At 55.4% G+C, this 20,672-nt stretch overlaps 1 protein-coding gene across 8 annotated transcripts in view; it reads left to right on the top strand.

Moving 5' to 3' along the window:
• RPTOR (regulatory associated protein of MTOR complex 1) overlaps positions 1–20,672 on the top strand; it is a 282,724-nt gene that overhangs the window by 58,816 nt on the left and 203,236 nt on the right. For 5 of the 8 annotated variants that reach the window (XM_021066495.1, XM_021066493.1, XM_021066492.1 and 2 more), the window contains exon 2: positions 10,166–10,268. The exons of 1 other annotated variant lie outside the window; for it this stretch is intronic. In XM_021066495.1, the coding sequence (XP_020922154.1) occupies positions 10,166–10,268 (103 nt within the window). Of the gene's footprint in view, positions 1–9,966; positions 10,039–10,164; positions 10,269–20,672 lie in introns of those variants that run through there. 2 more of the 8 variants (XM_021066496.1, XM_013980719.2) reach the window with 2 other exon arrangements.

Raw genomic sequence — 20,672 nt, 5'->3', positions numbered from 1 at the left:
AAGGCCCCGGTTCTTCCGTAGGTGGCAGGGCAGGCCACTGACAGCCTGCTGCGGGCAGCCCGCGGCCCTGCCCTCCCCCGGCCCGCCTTCTGTTTCGGCGCCACGTCTTCAGGCCTGATGTCGCCCCGTGTAGGAGCCTCCTGAACCTTCCTACCTCCAGACCTTCCATCCGAAGTCATGGAGCTGCCAGCACCAGCCTTGGATCTGCATCTCCGTGAGGTCAGGATGCTGCTTTTGGGGCCTTCGGACTGAGCGTGTTCAGGGCTGGGAAGATCATGGAAGGCCGTGGTTCAGTGGGGACTCAGCCCTGACTGGTGTCTCCGCCTCGCATCCCTCAGACACGGTCGGCTGGTCTGCGAGACCAGAGCGGACGGTGTTGCTTGCGGGGCTGAGCGCACCGCGGGCTGTCCATTCCTCGGTTCCCTGATGTGATGACCCGTACAAGACACCTCGGAGTTAAATCCAGTGGAGATTTTGGCCTCTGAGTGTGTCTTCCCTAAAGGGCCTCGGGACCCTTGGTTAAGCAGAAAGGAGTGAGTCGAAGGACCTCTGGGCGGGTCCAGGGCCAGACCCTGAGACCAGGAAGACCTCGAGGGGCTTTGGTAGCTGCTGAGCATCTGGCGCCACCACCCTCCAGAGCTGGGCGCTCTGCCACCAGCACCAGCAGCTCCTTGCGGGGCGTGGCCTAGTGTTGCTGGATTGGAACTGATTCTGTGTGCAGGCCCCTTAGCTGCAAGGGAGTCTGGGACACAATTGCTTCTATTCTCTACGTGGGAGGGTGGGACCCACAGCAGCTCAGACAGTATCGAGACGTCTACAGGTGCTGAGAACATTCAGGGAGTCGGTGGGCAGATGCGCCCTGCGGTCCCCAGGGAGGGGGGCGTCTTAATGGAGGCTTATTTTGAGTTTTAGTGGCCGGGGGCCTTTGATGTGCTGGTGGTGCCTCCCGTCTCCTGCCCCCACTTAGCAGCTGTGCTACCCCAGTCCTCTTTCTTTCTTTCCCACCTGCCCCAACCTCGTGTAGGCCTTCTTACTTTACTGGAAGCTTCCGAGTTCCCCTTCGTGCAGCCTCTGCCATCCTGACTAAGTGTTAGCCACCACAAGCTCATCTTCCTGGGCTTCTGCCTTGACGTCCCGGGGGCCCTCGCCCCTCCCGGCTGTGGTGCTCTTCCAGGCCTCGGCTGTCAGATCCCACCCTGCCCTCCACGGGAGCCGCGGGACCTTTGAGGGTGGCTTCGTCACACGTGTTGGCCCCACCAGGAGGCTGGATGGAGCAGGGAGAAGAGCCACGTGCAGCACCCTCAGACTCTGAATGGAGACATGCCTGTTGTCAAGGTGTTCCCCCACCTGGGGGGGGGCTGTTTTCAGCTGCCACGGGAGCTCTGTGTACCTTGGTTTGCCTCGGGATTGTTTTGATGAAGTCTATGCCATGGATAAGGTGTTGCTGGATAATGAAGAGCAGAAGAAAAATTCGTCCTGAATGAATGACTCAGTCCCGTGCCGCCACTGCTAATTTTAGGAGGTGTAAAGCTGCAGTTCAGTGTTTTATAAACGAATGGAAATCTCTAAACAGCCCCGAGGTCAGTCCATTTATTGAATGGGAAAATCTCATTGTTCCCACGAAGGACGTTTTAGCAGTGGGCTTTGTCCTGGGTCCCAGCCTGGGAGCGGGGGAGATGGGGCCGGCTGGAGCCCTTTGCCTTCCTTGCTCGGCCAAGACCAGGCGGTCATGGGTCGGTGTGCTTCGCGGATCTCTCGGGAGTCTGAAAACGCGTCCTGTCCCCGCAGGCATGCTGGCACTCAGCCGCATTGATTTCCTCACCAATCCCAGCTCGCCCGTTGCCTTGGATACCGGCCTGCGCTTTAGCAAACCCAACAAGATGCAGCTGTAGCTGTATCTTCAGGATACAGCACGTAACACGTGTAGGTACCGAAATCCCTGACTGTTGTGGCAAAGTCGCTGTTACTGTGTTTCCCGCTGCGTGCGTTCATAGTGGAAAATTTGAACATAAAGGTGCAAGAGGAAAAGAGGAATCCCTACCTTTTCTACTCCCCGGAGGTCGGGACCACCTGTGACATCTTGCTGTTTAAGTCTGCCTCCTCTGCGTGTGTGTATTTGTGTGTTTGGAATAAAAATCGCGGATCCGGTCACGCACCTCCTCTGGTCACTCCGGTTATGTTTGGGCGTGTCCCATGCCCTCCACTCCCTTTGAAAGGATGTCTTTTCCCAACCGCTTTCTTGGGATGCCCCGCACTCCCTGCGAAGTGCAACCTGAAACCCATGCCCCACCCCCCCCCCCCCCGGCTGCGCCTGCTCCGCAGCCAGGGGTGGAACCTGCACCGCGGCGGTGACCGAAGCCACTGCGGCGGCAGCACCGGATCCTTAAGCGAGTCACCAGGGGACTCACAGGCTGCGCCTTTAATGGGGTCCTTGGAGTCAGACCCTTAGGCTTCCACAGTGTCATTTACCCTATTGAGAGTCAGAATTAGCTGGCAAGTGTATGTATCTTCTTCGTATTATCCCTCCATGACGAGTAAAACGACTGAACGGGGGGGGGGTGTGGGTGTGGGTGTGGGTGTGTACACACTTAGGTGTCATCCCGGAGGTGTGGGAAGAGGTAAGGAGGTTGTTGGGTCCCTCACTCAGCTCGTTGGAGCAAGTAGGCTGGCTCCTCAGACCAGGGGTGCAGGTGGAACCCCCAGCACCGACCAACGCCTGGGTTTGAGACGGTGGCGCCAGGAGAGACCTTCTGTTTCATGAAGGAACCTCAAAAAGTTGTAGTGCAGGGTTCCTTTGAGAAGGGATTTCTTTAGTTTGCACGAAGTGGGTATGACCTCTGTAATCCTTCTATCCTGTGTGCAGTTCTTTAATCGGATTTTTGAAGCCTAAATTTCCTAAGCGTCCGTGACACTGGAATTGCAGGTGCTCCGTGTGTCCCGCGCGTCTGGACGGGACGTTCTAATTTCCGATGTCGAGAAGTTACTTCCTGCCTCTTTGCTTCTTCTTAGGCTGTTTATTAGTGAGGGTAGATTTAAAGCCAGGGAAGCAAAGACAGAATCTGGCCTCGAAAAAGAGTGCTTCAGCCCGGATGAGGCCTGTGGCTCAGGCGACCCACGGAGCTCGTACTCCGAGATCCGCTCCCTCAGTCCCAGTCTCCACTGGAATGAACGAAGGGGTGCAGGCGGGCCGCCCAGGCTCCCGCGGCTGCTGCCGGTGGTGAGGACCGTGCTGCACGTCGCGGGTTTGGGCTGCAGAAATTCTGTTTGAGGTGCTCCTGCCAGGCCCGTGGTTCACATCCTTCTCACAGCTCTGGGATGGAGTCAGGAGCAGTCGGTTTTCCCTTTGCTTCAACAATGCAGTCCCCCCCCCACCCGTGATGTATCTGCTGTTTGCTCTGTGTGCGAGTTTCTGACTTTCTTTATAAATTATGCATTTGTGTGGCTTCGGCTCTGCGAAGTTTTTGCTCGATGCTCTGAATCTTAATGAGCACCGCTGGGAATTGGGCGGCTTCGCCTCAGACCAACGGGAGTGGTGACTGTTGTGGCGTGTGTGGCAAACCCTCGTCTCGCTTTCTGGTTATTGTCCGTTACACTCTGTTCTTTATGTTGGAAGGAATAGGAGTGAGTCAGGTTCTCAGTGTCGGGACCAGAAAGCAGTGATTGGCCTGTTTAACCTACATAATTTTTTTTTCCTGCCTCTGTTTTTTTCTTTTTTCTTTTTTTTAAGGGCGGCACCTGCGGCATATGGACGTTCCCAGGCTACGGGTTGCATTGGAGCGGCAGCCGCCGGCCTACAGCACAGCCACAGCCACACAGAATCAGAGCCGCATCTGCAACCTATACCACAGTTCATGACGATGCCAGAGCTTCAAGCCCCTGAGCGGGGCCAGGGGTCGAACCCCGCATCCTCATGGATACCAGTCGGGTTCATTACTGCTGAGCCACGAAGGGAACTGCGAACCTCCATAATGTCTTCATCCTGTAGAACAGCTTGGATATCACTGCGTGGCAGCCTGGGAATTTCTACTCATGTGTGATCCACTGTATCTTTTATTTATTTATTTAGTCTTTTGTCTTTTTAGGGCCACACCCGCAGCATATGGAGGTTCCCAGGCTAGGCGTCAAATTGAAGCTGTAGCCACCAGCCTATGCCACAGCCACATCAATGTGGGATCCGAGCTACATCTGCAACCTACACCACAGCTCATGGCAACACTGGACCCTTAACCCACTCAGTGAAGCCAGGGATTGAACCTGTGTCCTCATGGATGCTAGTCAGGCTCGTTAACTGCTGAGCTACGAAGGGAACTCCCACTGTATCTTTTAAAAAAATACGGAGTTCCCGTCGTGGCGCAGTGATTAACAAATCCAACTAGGAACCATGAGGTTGCGGGCTCGATCCCTAGCCCGGCTCAGTGGGTTAAGGGTCTGGCGTTGCCATGAGCTGTGGCGTAGGTTGCAGATGCGGCTCGGATCCCGTGTTGCTGTGGCTGTGGCGTAGGCTGGTGGCTGCAGCTCCTATTAGACCCCTAGCCTGGGAACCTCCATATGCCGCTGGAGCGGCCCAAAGAAATAGCAAAAAAAAGACAAAAAAGAAACAAAAAAAACCGTGGTTTATCAAAGCAATTAAGCAGGAAGAAACCAAGAAGGGAATTCCTTGTGATTTTACTTTGAATTCTTGGGCGATGGGCATTAGTGTGTTTTTAATCAGCAAGGCGACGCACCGTATGCAGAGGCTTTCAGGCAGGCGTTGACCCGGGTCCAGAGGCCCTTACCTGCACTTCTCACGTCCAGAAAGCTCTGAGCCCTGGACCTGTTTTCGCAGCTCCTTTGCGGCAAAACTGGCCTATATACCTCTTGTCCTTCTGTCAGTTGAAAAATCCTGAATTTCAGACCACATCTGGCACCAGAGGACTGTGCAGGGAGGAAACTGCCCAGGCCGTGAGAAGAGCGTCAGGCCCCGGTGGTGCCCAGCCACTCCCCTCCCACCTCGTAGCCCAGGTGAGGTTGAGACCTCTGGGCTGGGCTCCGACTCTTAAGGTCGCATTATCGTGCTTTCAGAGATATTTCTGGTGTGACTGGAGAGACTAGTCCTGGGGTCAGGACTTTAGGGTCGGGGACTCTCGGGGCCTAAGAGGCCATTTGTGTCTCTTTAGGAAGAGGAGAGACCGGGGGTAACCGACCCATCCAAGGTCACGTTTTCAGTGGTGGGTTACCGTCTCAAAATGACACTCTTTTCAAATTCGAAATTAACCTCTAGGGATAAAACTGTCACCTTCCGTCATATTACATTGGAGAAGAAATGTTTTAAAGTCCAAAATTATTATTTTATGTACCACTAGGCAATTTTTGGCACACTAAATTTGATAGCCTTACATTTTCTTAATGCCATACTGTATTATTAAAAAGCATGAATCTAGAATTTTTAGAGTGAGGTTACCATAGAAATGAAAATAAAATACCGAGAAGACACCTTAGGTAGAGCTATGAATTTAAAATTCGTCGCATTTGAAATCAGGCCAGTGCCATTAATGTTTGCAGGCGAGCTCGGATTGTCTGATTGGCTTAAGGGTAACGTCTTTCACCCAATTGTGGAGTCAAATTGGTAACTAGGAGTTGGGCTAAATACACGATTCTAGTTCATGTGTCTATATATTCTGGAAGCCTTTACCCTTGTTTTCTGAAAAGGTGCGCTGGAGGTGTAGGGCCGGCGGGTGCTGTGTAAGCCGGGACCGCGAGTCGGACGACCCCCTTTCTTGTCTTCATTCGTGGAGTGGAGCTGGTTGCAGACGTTCTCTCCGAGGGGCTCGCTCTCCTGTTGCCCACCCTCAAAGCCTCCTCGGAGAAACCGCTGCTGTGGCGAACGGCTGGGTCGTCGTCGTGAGGGCTGCCCTGGGGCTGGCCTGTGAGGTGAGGCCCTGAGCTGCCTCGCAAGACCCAAGAGCAGCGAGGGTGCCCCCGTTAGAGTCTGTCTAAGGGCTCGGAGAGCCCAGACAGCCTCCGTCCTCTGTCGAAATCACAGGTTGTTTCACTGGGAGCTGCTTCGTTCCCTGACTGCGGTCGTGGAGGTGGAGGGAGTGCAGTTTGTCTAGGGCGTCAGCGAGGCAGGAGAGCTGGGCTCCCGCGCAGAGGTGGCAGCAGCGCCCTCAGCGCCCCGCCCTGCCTGCCCAGGTTCCCGACCCCGCGCCTCCGTGGGTGGGGCCCCCCAGGGCCTTTGGTATCTGCCCGGCCCAGCGCCTGTTAGGGAGGAAGCCCTCCTGCTGGGTAAGAGGATGGGGCGGGGGGCGTCCTGAGCTCTCGGCGCCCTTTGTCCTTTCCTTTGTCGGGGTCCGCAGCGGGGGTGGGCCTGACGGAGGAGCCGCCCCCGCGGGGGACTTTGAGAGGACCTCCCTGGTGCTTTGTCCTCCGCAGGCTGAGGACAAAGTGCAGAGCGGTGGTGGGGCAGCCTCGGCAGAGACCCTCATCTCCGTGGAAGGCTCTCGGGTGGCTGTGAGGAAAGTCACGTCTTCCTTGGGAAGCAGCTTGGGACTTGCTCCAGGGTTCGAACCCGTGCTCGCTGGAGACCTTCTGGTTCCGTGTTCTGGAGCACAGAAAAAATGTCCCTGATTTAAAATGATAAAGCAGTTATGCGTCGTGGCCTTAGGAAGACCACAGAAATGTCTCCAGAAACTCCTGGTTTTAAACAAAGACTGAATTTGCAATGAAATAATCACCTGTATGGGATTATTGATGCCGATCAATTAAATGTTGGAAAATGACTAACCGATAAAAGCTTTTGCTACTCTCTGATTGTCAGCCCTTCTGTTTCTTTCTTTTCTTTTCTTTCTTTCTTTTTTGGCTGCACCTGTGGCATATAGAAGTTCCCAGGCCAGGAATCGATCCTGGGCCTCAGCAGTGACAATGCCCAGTCCTTAACCACTAGGCTGCCAGGGAACTCGTATTTGTTTGTTCATCTCTTATGGTTTATAAGAAGAAGAGCCTCACACGTGTCCCTGGGAAGATGTGCTCCTGTCTTCAGTATGCCTTTGGAGGCAGGGTTGCAGTTCCTTTAAAAAGTGAAATTATTGGAGTTCCTGGGTTAAGGACCTGGCATTGTCTCCGTGGCATCTCTGGTTGCTGCTGAGGCTCAGGTTCAATCCCCAGCCCAGTACAGTGGGTTAAAAGGATTGGGTGTTGCTAGCTGTGATGTTGCTGCAGCTGAGGCTCAGATTCGATCCCTGGCCTGGGAACTTCCACATACCACGGATGTGGCTGAAAAAGAAAAAGGAGAATTAAAATTTTTATTAATAAATGCTGTTTTTTAAGCGATGGGAGAGAAGAGACAGAAGTCCTTCCTTTTCTCCCCATGCAACTTAAATTCCGTTTTGAACAGAGGACTGTTTTCCTGATGTGATGAAGAATAGAGAGCATCAAAGCAGCAGCGTTATCATTCTTAATGAGGAAGCTTTCACGACAGTGTTGTTAAAACCAAGTGCAAAGATCACCGCTGTTGTCATTTTGTAATTATCAGTAGTATGATTTGGGAAGCTCTGTGCAATGCCTAAGAAAGAAACAGAGGAGTGAGCTGCTGGAAAGACTGACAGGCTCGTCGCTATTCACTGATGGTGTGTTTGTGCCAAGGAAACCTGGAGAGAGAAGCACCTGAAAGCAGTTTCGTTTAATTGAGAACTTAGTGCCTTATCCTGAGGTATCGGCACTTATGAGTCGAAACTCCCATGGGCAGGGCGCATGTTGACTAGCATGTTGCCCCAAGTGTTCATGCAAGACCCGGGAATAATCCTACAAGACATGAACAGGACTTGGTGAAGAGACTGTTAGAACATTATGGGGAAAAATGAAATAAACGGAGAACCATACTGTGTCCCTGCAAGGTCGGGTCTGGCCAAGTTTAGTTTATATATCTATGTGACTTCTTAATACTTCGAATCCATTTTTGTTTGTTTATCACGTAAGAATTTAACCGGAGCGTCACTCTGCCGGGCAATAGAATGATGTGCTTAAACGTTGCCTTATTTGGAGGTCCCTGGTGGGGCCGAGGGTTAAGGATCTGGCGTTGCCACTTCAGTGGCCTGGGTCGCTGCTGTGGCGTTAGCTCGATCTCTGGCCTGGGAACTTCCGCATGCCATGGGTGTGGCAAAAAAAAGAAATTCCCTTGTTTACTATAAATTTAGGTCGTTTCCGCTTGTTTGCCATGATAAATAACGCTGTGAAGAAAATCTTTATGCGTAGAAGTTTCGTCCTTGTTATATTTTGTATTTCCTGTGTCAGATTCTCATATGTGGAATTATTGGATCAAAGAAGACAATTTAAAATACTCAGTGTTACCAATATGCCGTTTGATTAAACAACTTTCATCAAAATCTCCATGGGATTAGGAACTTGAGTAATGATTCATTTGGAAGTAAACAGGTGAATATAAATGTATCTGAGTAAAAGTTTAAAAAACACTTGTGAAAAGGAAACTCGGCTCTCCCACGCGCCACGTGCCACGCCACGCGCCACACCGGGAAGGTGGGTTATTTAAATCAGCGTGGTGTGTGCCCCAGAAATAGAATTTGGTCCGTGTGGGAATTAAACGCTAAGGGAGTCATTTCAGACCTTGGGCTTGTGGAGATTATTTAACAGGGGCAGTTGGCACCATGGGGAGTTTTTTGAGGAAAAATCAACCCTCACTTTGTACCGTGTCCCCAGTAACATCCAGCCGGATTAAGGGGGAGAACACAGAGGAGACCCCCCGTCTTCTCTGGCGCAGCAGCCGGGCACCGAGCCGGGCCTGGGCCAGGCGTCTGCCCCGGCAGGTGCGCACTGCCCTGACCTGGGAGGAGCCCTGACCAGGAGGAAGCCTGGGCCGCCGCTGGGGTGGCGTTGAGCAGGTGGCTGTGCCCTGATGGGATCCAAAAGGCCTCCCTGGGGAGCAGGTGTCTGAACCTGAGGGTCCGAGCTGGCAAGGCCGGCCGAGGCGCCCTCCAGGCAGAGGGGCTGCTGTGCGAAGGCCCAGGCAGGCCGAGGATGGAGGCTGAGCAGAAGGCCTGATGCAGGTGGAGAGCTTGGCAGGGGCTGGAGCTGTGAACATTTAGGAGAGCGTCGGGCAGTTCTCACCTGTGTCCTGAAGGTTTGGGGGACCAGCTGAAAACCAGGCAGTGAGCTGATGTGTTTTGGAAGCCTGGACCCGGGGAAGAAGGGGCGGGGGCCCTAGGAAAGCAGTTGCAGCACAGGCCGGATGTGCTAGTGGCTGAACAGACTCAGGAGCCACCCAGGAGCTGGCGGAGGGACTAGAGGTTCGGCTCGTCTTCCCAGTGGCCACCCTAGTGAGGTGACACATCACTTGCTGCAGCTATTTCCAGTCCTTTGATGTACTGATGTATCCTAGGCTCCTGAAGTTAGCCGTGGGCACCTGGTCGGTACTTTGTAAGTGTCTGTGGGATTCGTGAATGAAGGGTGAGGTCCAGTTTTCTGGCTCGAGCAGTCAGGTGGGTGGTGCTAACGTTTCCTAACTCGGGGACACCTGAGCTGGAGCTGGAGCAGGTGTGGAGGACGCATTTCAGCAGATGGGCCCAGGGCTCGGCATGTCAGGGGACAGGAAGGGAATCCAGTGGAAACACCAGAGAGGGAAACAGTTACAACAGTCAATGTGGTTGCAGTCTTTAATATGTAAAGAGCACATGAAAATCAATCAGAAAAGATCGCTCATGTCAATAAGTACAAGGTAGGAAACCCACAAGAGATAAAAGATACAAACATTTGAGGCATATTCAGCCTCAGTAACACTAACGATGCAGACCGAGTCAGCGTGACAGTTTTCCTCTCATCAGATGGTGAACACTTTAAAATAACGCGCGTGGCGATGAACCGGCCGGAGTGTGAATCTGTGCAGTTACCGCAGAGTCCTTTGGCAGACTGTGTCACGGGTCTTAAAATGTTGCTTTCTCTTGATCCGATAATTCTCTTTCTGGAGGTGGATCGTAAGGAGGCCTGAGAAGAGCCTCGCCTGCCCTGCGCCCCCTCACCTGCCTACCCGACTCGGCATCCCCGCCTCAGGTGCGCAGTCCCCGGGGGCAGTACCGGGCGGCTGCAGACGGGTTGGAGAGGCCCGGGCCCGTGTGTCTGGGAAGCCTGCAGCGATGCCTTGCATATTGAGTGATTTGTTTCTTCCGTGTCTTTCCAGATGAAGACTGTCAGTGTTGCCTTAGTTTTGTGCCTGAATGTCGGTGTGGACCCTCCTGACGTGGTGAAGACCACCCCCTGTGCTCGCTTGGAGTGCTGGATTGGTAAGCCGGGTCCCCCGCCCCGTCCACCTGCTGCAGGGGTCACCGCGTGGGGTTCTGGGCCTGGCAGGGCTTGCCTCCGCCGTCCTGGTCCCCTGCAGGCTCGCCCTTGGTTTGTGCGAATCTGAAGATTCATCTCATTTCGCAGTTACATAGCCTTTAAGCTATTTTAGATGGCGTCACTTAGGTTCGTGGCGGAGAAAGTGCCTCAAGGAAAATTGCTAAAGCGATGATTATTGGATCCTGGGGGTTCGTCCTGTTCCTGGCCCACGTTACTAGTTACATCCACTTAAAGTAAAGCTGGGTGGCTGGGGCCCGCGCGCAGGTGCCTCATTGTGCGGGGAGGAGGCAGGGCTGTTCTCGGCCGCCCTCCTCCCGCACCATCTGGACCAGTGGACAAGGCGAGCGTGTCACCCTGGCTTGTTCCCGCCCTTAGGGAGAGGGTGCTAGGCGCCCGCCGCTAAATGCGACACGAGCCCACGTTTTATAGATGCCTTTCATGAGGCAAGAAGCTCACTTCTGTTCTTAGTTTGCTGCGCGTTTCTGTCAGGGAACAGGGTTGAATCTGCCAAGGGCTTTCTCAGCATCTATTGACATGATCACCTGGCTTTCCTTTCTCAGGCTGTTGATGTGGTGAATGCTGTCCATTGGTTTTGGTTGTTGAGCCAACCTTGAATTTCTGGCATAAAGCTCCCTTGTGTTATCTTTTTCGTGTGTTTCTGGATTTGACTGCTAGCCGTCTGTTAAAGAGCTTTGCGTCTCTGTTTATAAGGGCTGTTGGTTTCCAGTCTTCTCCCTCCCTCCTTCATCAGCTGCCCTATGGCACATGGATGTTCCTGGGCCAGGGGGCGTATCCGAGCCGCGTCTGGCCTACACCACAGCTGCGGTAACGCGGGATCCTTATCCCACTGCGCCACAGTGGGAACTCCCCTTTTATCTACTTTAAATATTAAAAATGACAAATTATTCTAATCTCAATTGGGAGAAAACATTGTCTTTCCCTCTTTATACACCTGTCTCCCTCTTTGGGGGCGTCTTGGGATGACAGCCCTTGTCTCACAGCTGCCAGCCTGCAGCCCAGGCCCCTTGTCCCCCCCACGCAGCCACAGTAGTTGTTTTCCGTGTCTGGGTTTCTCAGAGGCTTCTTGGTTCTCTGTCAACCTCTGGTTGAAATCGACGTCTCATTTGCCACCACTGACTGTTTCTACGTCATTGACCGCTTGTCACAGTGAATTTAATCAACTGTGTCCCATTTCCTCCCTCTTTAACCACTTTTCCGTTAGGGTTTTTTGTTAATGGCTGCACCCACAGCCTATGGAAGTTCGCAGGCCAGGGGTTGCATCCGAGCCACAGCCACAGCAACGCTGGACGCTTTAACCCACCGCACAGGGCTGGGGGCTGCACCCACACCTCTGTAGTGACCTGAGCTGCTGCAGTTGGACTCTTAACCCCCTGCGCCATGGTGAGAACTCCCCTTAGGTTTTTTAAAACAGGGCTGCTGAACCTGGATCCCGGCGTATGCTCCAGCGCCGCGTGGTCAGGGTGTGAGTACAGAATTGTGCCAGCCAGGTCGGGGCCTTGGTTCCTGTCCGAGTCTCTAGAGGCCCTCCTGCCCCCCGAATAGAATCAAAGAACCCTCCTCACAGCCCGCAGTCTCTTTGATGAGCGTCTGTTGGGACGGTGTTAATGAAAACGAGAAAAATCCTTGCTTCCTTCTTGGTGTGAAATCTCGCAGAGGAGTGGATTTCTTTATATTGTGTTCTGCACAATCCTGCAATTCAGATGTAATCTACTTTGTAATAATCTCCATGGATTTTGAGTTCAAAAGGGCGTATACCTTTTCTAAGTTGAAAATTTTTCATTCGGCCTTAATTAAAAAGTGGGTCTTTGTGATGGTGATTTTAGCAACATGGTAGAGGAAAAAAAAAGGCTCTTAGAGATGTGACTCGGCAATCTGTAAGGTGTCGGGCAGCCGTTATTTCAACTTCTATTTTGAAGAAAGTTTTCGGAAGTTGCAAGTAGAGTTCCAAGCAGTTTTTCCCCTGATTGACCTGAAAGTAAGCGGCTGAAACGACGCTCCATCCGTGTGTGGTCCCTGAGAATAAGAGTTTCACAGCGACAGCGCGGTCACCACGGTCAGGGCACCAGCATGGCAGCCCTGCTGGCTCCATGCCTCAGGCTGCAACCACATTGGCAAGCGTCCGCATGGGCCCCTAATGGCACAGGGACCCTGCACTGTGTCGCGTGGCGCCCTGGAGCAGGCGTGGTCCTCCCTTAGCCTGCACGGCCTCGGCACTTGGGAGAGCGCAGGCTCTCCGTTGAGCAGGGTGTCTGCGGTGCTGCGTTGGGGCTCAGTTTCCTTCATGCCTCTGTGGCAGGAGTGCCACAGATCACCTTCCTCCCTGGCATCCCGCTGGGCGGCTCGCGACCGTGATTGGTCCCATGACGGGGCCAGCAGCTTTCTTGTTAGCCGATTGAGTCGGGGTCAGAGCTGCGGCTGTGAACCCTGCCTGCCCTTTGTAGTTAATGGGTCTTTGGGGATGAGGTGCTGTGGCTGTGTCAGTTTTCCTTTCCTCGTCGGGATTTCAGTTTCTTCAGTTTGAACTCATGACTCATGGGGTCCTTTTTTAAATTTTATTTTACACACACACACACACACACACACACACACACACACACACTCTTAATGGCCAAACGCGCAGCATATGGGAGGTCGCGGGCCAGGGATGGAAGCTGAGCCACAGAAGCGACCTATGCTGAAGCTGCAGCAATGCCGGATCCTTTAACCCACTGTTCTAGGCCGGGGATTGAATCCACACCTTTGAAGCAACCTACGTTGTTGCAGTTGGGTTCTTAACCTACTGCTCCACAGGGGGAACGCCTGTATTGTATTTTTATATCATAATCAATGGATTATAGTCCAGCAGCATTACCATCCTTTATCTTTTTTTTGCTTTTTTTTCAGGGCCATACCCGTGGCATATGGAGGTTCCAGGCTAGGGAACTACAGCTACTGGCCTACACCACAGCTGCAGCAACACCAGATCCGAGCTTTGTCTGCGACCTTCACCACAGCTCACAGCAATGTCGGATCACTGAGCAGGGCCAGGAATCGAACCGGCATCCCCATGGCTCCCAGTTGGGTTCGATTCCGCTGCAGCACAAGGGGAGCTCCTGCTGGCCTTTATCGTGATAGTCGGCTTGTCTCTACCGGCTTGTGTGGCCTCTTGTCACTTTGATGGCGCGTCCTCGCCTCTCTCCTCGTGTTCTCTCCTTGCTCTGTTCCTGGCGGCGGCCGCTTCTCCAGGGAGCCCCGTCCTTGCTGTGGCGTGTAGAGTCTGGAAACAGAGGTCGGGGTCCGCATGTTCCCGGGGCCTGGGGAGCGGGCTGTTGCTCCCAGCACCTCCCTCGGTGGGCGGGGAAGGGAATGCACGTGTGCACGTGGCGCACGTGTTTCTGTGTGTGCACCTTCCTGTCTACACACGATGAAAACCATCCACGCCTTCCGCTCTGTACCAGGGGGCGTTTCTGCATTTGTAACGCCTCCTCCGACAGCGCGGTCCTTGCACCTGCTGTGTGGCCCGCTTCTCATCCCCGCCCTCAGCCCCTTTGCCTCTGCACTCTCCCCACGGGCCTCTGGGCTCCGGCTCCCCGTGGGGCCTTCCGGGGCCTCCCTTCCTCCTTCCCTCCTTTCCTCCCTCCCTCCTCCCCCCTCCTCCCTCCTCCCTCCTTTCCTCCCCTCCTCCCTCCTCCCCCTCCTCCCTCCCTCCTTCTTTCCTCTCTCCCCCCCCTTCCTCCCTTCTCTCCTCCTTCCCTCCTTTCCTCCCCTCCTCCCTCCCTCCTTCTTTCCTCTCTCCCCCCACTTCCTCCCTTCTCTCCTCCCTCCCTCCTTTCCTTCCCCTGCACAGGCTCTGAGCCCCTGCCTGGACTCTGGGCCACCGCAGTCCCCCTGGTCCTGGAGCAGATGCCAGCCTTGCCCAGACCCAAGGCTGCATGCTGATGGCTTTAGGATTGTTTGAGGGGGTTCAGCATTTGTGAGCCAGACTTGCGGTTTCAGGCTTCAGGAACACGTCATGGCCACGCAGAGAGTCTGGAGGAGGACCTCCTGCAGGGCTGGTGCCTCCAGATGCCCTAAGAAGATGCTCCTGTTTGGAAGGCAGCCAGTCAGCGTCTTCGCCTTGGTCCTAGCCTCTTGCGCTCTGTCACTAGAAACGAAAGCTTTTGCATTCGTCAAGACCCGGCGTGCTCATTCCAGCTCTTTCACGTAGCAAGCAGGTCGCTCAACCATTTGGGATCTTAGCTTCCCCGCCTGCCTCTGGGCGCTCTTGGCTGGAGGGGATTAACGAGAGCTCGGACAGGGCTCAGCGTGGGGACCGCCGCAGCCAGGGTGGCCGCCAGAGGCCTGCACCCGCCTCCCCAACACGCCCGGCGCCGGGTGGGAGCCTGAGCGGTTCCTGTGCCGGTGCTTCCTCCACCTGTTCTGTGTGCCCGCTGCGGGGGGAGGGCACGTCCGCGCCCCGTCGCTGCGTGTGCCGGCCTCGAGGGACAGCGGCTCCGTCCCCGGGCCGGGGCCCCGGCGGTTATCTGGTGGTGGGACGCAGACCTCCCCCCTTTATTTACAAAGTGGACGTAGAAATGTCAGGTGACAGCCCGAGAGCGTCCTGTGCCCTGCCGTGGGCCGGTGAGTGTGGGCGCCCCGCGCCTGGTGGGGAAGGGGGCGGGAGCGGGTGCGAGTTCATTTCCTTAGGGCCGCAGACACACCGCCAGCGAATGAGACGGCCTGTGCTGGTCGAAAGGGCCCTGGGCTCCGGATGAGGGTCTGGCAGCTGGAGCTGCACGTTCTTCTTTCCCGTCCCTCCTCGGGCCCCGGGCGCGGCTCCACGGGCGTTTGCGGAGCGCAGCCGGGGGCTCGGGGGCTGCTCGCAGGTGTTGCCGAAGCGGCCCTCAGGTTTCCTGGTGCTGCCCGAGTACCCACGCGGCAGCTACGCCGCGCTCTCTGGAGAGGAGACGCTGGACGCTGCTCCCGCGGGGCTGGGGTGCCAGCTCTGGCCGAGGCAGGAGCCGCGGCGCCCAGGCCCTGAGCGTCCTGGCGGCAGCGGGTGGCGGCCAGGCCCTCGCGCCTCCCCTGCCCTGCCGTCCCTCTGCGCGCTGAGGTGCTGTTGCAGGAGGGAGGTGACACTCAGAGAAGCGGGTCAGAGGCTGTCGTGTGTGATGGCCCCCATTAAATGCTTCCGCAGTGACCTCACCAACCCCACAGAGGATGGCCCGGCCCGCCTGCTGGAAGACTGAGAGCGGAGAGGGGCGCGGCGCCCAGGGGGGTGCGCGGGGGGGCCGCGCCGCCGGGGAGGGCGCCCGAGATGCCGCTGTCCCAGGGAGCTGCCCTCTGGGAGGCACGGTGCTTCCTCGCGCTCCTCCCTCCGTGTGCGTGGTCACTAAGAGACCTGTGTCGCTGAGCTGAGCACTGGGCCGGGCGGCCCTGGCGGAGCTCTTGGGTTTGCAGACCCTCGCCAGGCTGTCGTCTGTGCTTCCCTGACTCGGGCTCCGCAGCAGGTCAGCGAGTCCACAGTGTCTGTTGGGAGAGCCCGCAGGGCAGGCACAGAAGTGTGCGGGGAGGGGCATCGCCGGAGGCGGCCCCTCGGGCTCAGCAGATGTGCTGGGCGAGCCGGGACAGGCCGTGTGGGGTGGGGGCACTGCCAGGGGGCCAGGGCGGAGGACCCCGGGGACAAGGAGTGGCGCCGCCCAGGCCCTGCTGCTGGACGCTGGGGCGCCTGGCGTGCCTGCAGTACGGACCCTTGCTCCGCGGGGCTGCTGGTTTAAACCCCGTTTTCTCTGTCCGGCTTCACTGGACTCCTGGAGAAGTGTCTGCGTCTCCCGGAAGGAGGGCTGGAACGGCTGGGAGCCTCCTCCCTCTCCAGTGCAGGCCGGGAGGCCCGGCCTCCCCTCCGCTCTCCCGAGGCGGGGACAGCAGAGACGTCATCCATTTTGTGGGTGTGTGGGGCGTGCGCGGAGGGGTCGGGGTGCGGCTGAATCGTAGAGAAGGTTCCTGCAGGATCGTGGTGCCCATCCTAGGCGCTGGGAGGGGCGCGGTCTGGCCCTTAGCCAGAGCGTCCCTGTCACCAGCTCTGTCCTGGAGTTCAGCAATGAAATGCCTCCGGCTCTGGCGCTGCCGCTTATCAAATGTGTGTAGAAGGCATCATGACTAATATAATACAGAGCCATTAAAACTACTTCGGGGAGTTCCCGTCGTGGTGCAGCGGAAACCAATCCTACTAGGAACCATGAAGTTGCGGGTTCGGTCCCTGGCCTTGCTCAGTGGGTTAAGCATCCGGCGTTGCTGTGAGCTGTGGTGTAGGTTGCAGACGCGGCTCGGATCCCACCTTGCTGTGGCTCTGGTGTAGGCCGGCAGCTGTAGCTCCCATTCGACCCCTAGCCTGGGACCCTCCATGTGCCGTGGGTGCGCCCTAAAAAAAAAAAAAAACAAAACCAACAACAACCAAAAAAACCCGCTTCTAATTGTAAAGTGGCCTTATTGCCAGTTTGTGTTTTCTCAGTCAAAAAGTTGTTGCTCAAGGTTACACAAGGGATTAATGGCAGAGTCCTTGGAAGACGTAGAGAGAGAATTACACTGGATCTGGTGCAGTGCTTGGCTCTAAGTCAGTGAACAGATGCTTAGGGAATGTCCGCTAGATACAGGCTGCAAAGAAGTGCAGAGGTGCTCTGAGCAGTGAGCGCTGCATGTTTTTAAACTTCAAATTTGTACTGAAGTATAGCTTCGGTACGGAAAGATGCCCTGATCCAAGCGTGTCCTTGATGGCTTCCCAAACCGATGGGATCCAGATCAAGAGGCCTGGAAGCCGTCCTGTCTGTTCGCCTGCAGTCCCCCACCCCTGGGGCTCCCGTGTCCTGAGGGCGCCGTCAGCTCTGAGGATTTCGCACATTCTCCTGATGGGGGCGTCAGGAGGCAGTGACACCGAAGCGGTACTTTCGGGGGCTCACTGTGCGGGTCTCCAGGTGGGAGGAGAGGAGGCAGGTCAGTGAGCCCGGTTCCCCGCCCTCTGCAGCATCTTCAGGAACCCCGCTGGGCGTGGGGCATCTCAGCAGAGTCGGGTGAGGTGCTGCCTCTGGGACCAACAGCCTCCGGAGGGCCCGGCGGGGTCCTCGTGGCGGAGGAAACCGGACAGGCCGCGGCGGTCGGGTTGTGTGATGGTGAAAAAGATGCGGAGGAATAAAAGGCACCCCTTTTGGGGGCGGCTGAAGGCCTCTTGTGACCTTGGACTAGGCATTCAGCCTCCTTCAGCTTCGTCTGTCTGCCGTGTTAAGAGGTGGGTTGGTCCAGGTCCCCGCCAGTACGAAGTTCTGAGCATCGTGAAATGCGGAAGGATTTTTGAAGAGGTAAAATTTTATGCAAGTGCCAGTTACCGTCTCCTTTCCTCTGTCCATCCCCCCACCCCCCACCCACGAACCCCCTTCATTCCTTCAGTAGAAACCATGAAGGCATTAGAAGGGCTTTATTAAAGCAGAACTGCAATGTTAAACTTCTGTTGTGTCCACTTCCCCCGTGTCAGATTGATAGCCCCGTCAGCCGTATCCGCCCAGGAATTCAGTTCCTTAAAGTTATTTATTGAGCTCCGTTGAGTTTAGATAATGTCATAACGAAAGTACCACTTGAGCCGTGCTCACTCTTGCCCGCTCCTCCCTCGCTCCCCCCACCCCCACCCCTCGCTTGTGTTCTTGGGAGGAAACCATAGACATTGACCCCAGGGATTCCCTAGGAGGTGGGCTGTGGCGGCCTCACTTAGGTGGTCACAGCCTGATGGATGGCCGGGGCTGCCCTTGCTCCTCTGGTGGCGGAGGGCGCAGGTATTTGATCGGAGACCAGGGGAGAAGAGGGGTTGCTGCGTCAGGCTGCCCTGACCGAGGAGGGTCTGTGGCTGCTGGGCCGTCGCCGCGGTGCACAGGAGGTGTGGCCGCCTCCTTCCAGCTCTGGTCGGGGCGTGGGTGGAGTCCCAGGAGGAGCTGTCGCTTTGGTCCTCCCCACGCCCTCCCTCCCTCCAGCCGTCGTTGTCCTGGTTCTTTAGGGCACGTGCCTAAGAGCTGTGATTTCTGGACAGGCCTCTATCTTTCTGCGGAGGAGACCGACTGGGTCCCTCAGGTGGGTGAGCAGGTGAGACCCTTGCAGACCAGCTCTCTGCTTCCTCTGAGGTCGTCCCGCACAGGGCCAGGCTGGCTGCTTGATGCTTCCTCTTTGTCAAAGCTGTTTTCTGCTTCCCTCGCTGGGTCTGTGCACCGAGGAGGCCCTTACCTTTTATTTCTCAGATCCCGGTTCCTTCCTGTCTCCTGCCAGTCTGTGACTCAGGTCGCAGCGGTGGGGATGGGCCCACTGGAATTCTTTTGAGACCTCAGCACTCTCCTCCGACCAGAGCAGAGAGGTGGAGATTACCATCTAAGTGCTTTGGGTGTGCAGTAAAGCAAGTTTACCAGGCTGCTCTCGACAGCGCAGTTAAACCCAGCTCTCACCACGTTTCCCTCGGCCAGAGCCGCTCATCAGCCGGCTGGCCCCTTCTGAAACCAATGAATTCGGCCCTTCAGCCGGGGGGAGCGGGGGGGGGAGGCCTTGATGCCTTTGCTATATCCATGGTAACGGTCCCTCCCACTCTAAAGTCCTGTTACTCAATTTCATAATTCATGTTTGTTTTTTTTTAAATCATAGTAACACGTGCACCTCTTAAAAACCGAGTGGCCCTGAAGGTGGGTGAGGAGGCGCTGCCTTCTGCTCTGAGCCTGACGGGGCCCTTTCTTCTCTATGGGTGTATAGGACTTCCCCCCGTGGCTACAAATTTGCTGCTTACTTTTATTGCTACATTTTCTGTAAACTCACAGGTTATTTTTACATGTATTCTAGTACATCTGTCAAGGACTATCCGTGTTTTTCCAGTGCGCAGATAATCTGTTACTTAAAAACAAAGAACCCTCTAGCTCTTGTTGGACTCCTTGGTCTCTGGATTTGGTACATGGGTGTCTTGCAGGTTTTTTTCCATTCTCTCTGTTTCTTATTTCTCATTTCCCATAACCTTTGTTGCCTTTAAGAAAAGAAATATGAGATACAGATTTTGTATTTTCAGCTCTGAAAAAGCCTGCCTTTTCCCCTCAAACTTGAATGTCAGGTTGAAATAATTTTCGCAGGGGATTGGAAGGTGTTGCCCTGTTTTGTCCAGCCTACGTGATGCCGTGGGGACCAGAGCTTCCCCCATTCTTGATCATGTGTTAGTGACCTGATTTTGTCTGTGGACTTTTCCTTGTCTTTCCTTTTTAGCAGTTGAATTACGGTATGTCGGGATGTAAATTTCCTTGGGCTTCTTGAATCCGTTGTTGTGTCTCTTACCGAATTTGGGCGGTTCTCAGGCATTGTGTCTTCAGCTCCTTTTTTGAGCTCTGCACTTGCTTGTCTCTTTCTGACTCCGGCGGCACCAACATCACACCCTTTAGGCTCCTTTCTCGGGAGCCATTGCATTTCTGCAAAGAGAAAGCTCACATTCTCTGCCAGGGAGGGATTGTATGGCAGTGGCCAGGCAGAGGGGAGCAGAGAGCTGATGTACTGACCTGTGGGGAGGGCAGGATTCGAGGGGTCCTTGGGGAATTGGGGCAGAAGTGGTGTCGTGCGTGGCAGACAGGAGCCTGCAGGGAAGTTCGGGGAGGATGCCGTTTGGGGACACTGCTCGGCTCAAGTTGAAGTAGTCTTTCCACAGGCTTTCCTACTGGAGAGCGCTGGATATTCGTTTAATGAAAACGCTCTGTTGGCTGAATAGGCAACGGGGCGTGGGGTGTGGGGGACGAGGAGGCGGTCCTGTCCTGAGGCGGGAGGCTTAGGGGTGGAGGCAGGGGCAGGGGCGGCTGCTGTCCTGTTGAAGCCTTGTGATGCTGTCTTGGCATAACTTTGAGTCTGGAGAGGGCTGCGGGAGTGCTCCGGGTACGAGGGGAGCCCAGCATGCTAGAGCACGGGGTGGTGGGGAGCTTCGTTTCTGAGAAAGTCGACCCTAGACTTGGAGTCCAGAACATGGAGTGAAAGAATGAATCCCAGTTAGGAGGAGAATCGGACAAGCACCCGCTTAGGTGTCCTACTTCTCCAGTAGTCTAACCTCTTCCTTGGGGGAAAAAAAAAAAAGGTATCTGATTAAAATCAGAGAATCTCTGTTGAAAACGGCTTCCTGCAGCTGCAAAGGTGTGGTATGGGGACAGGGGGCGGGAGGGGAGGTCCTGAGACCCCTCAGGGACCCACGGGGTTGGGCCGAGTTTGTAATAGCGTTCAGGTCTTACTGGCCTCGGCCCTGTGTTGACAGGTTGCTCTTGATGGTGCAGCTGCAGGTGTCTGAGCACGAGTGAAGGCCACGGCCGCAGGTTACTGGTTGT

This window comes from Sus scrofa, chromosome 12 (assembly GCF_000003025.6).
Source record: "Sus scrofa isolate TJ Tabasco breed Duroc chromosome 12, Sscrofa11.1, whole genome shotgun sequence".
NCBI classification, from domain to species: domain Eukaryota; kingdom Metazoa; phylum Chordata; class Mammalia; order Artiodactyla; family Suidae; genus Sus; species Sus scrofa.
This window is presented reverse-complemented; position numbering and strand designations above follow the sequence as displayed.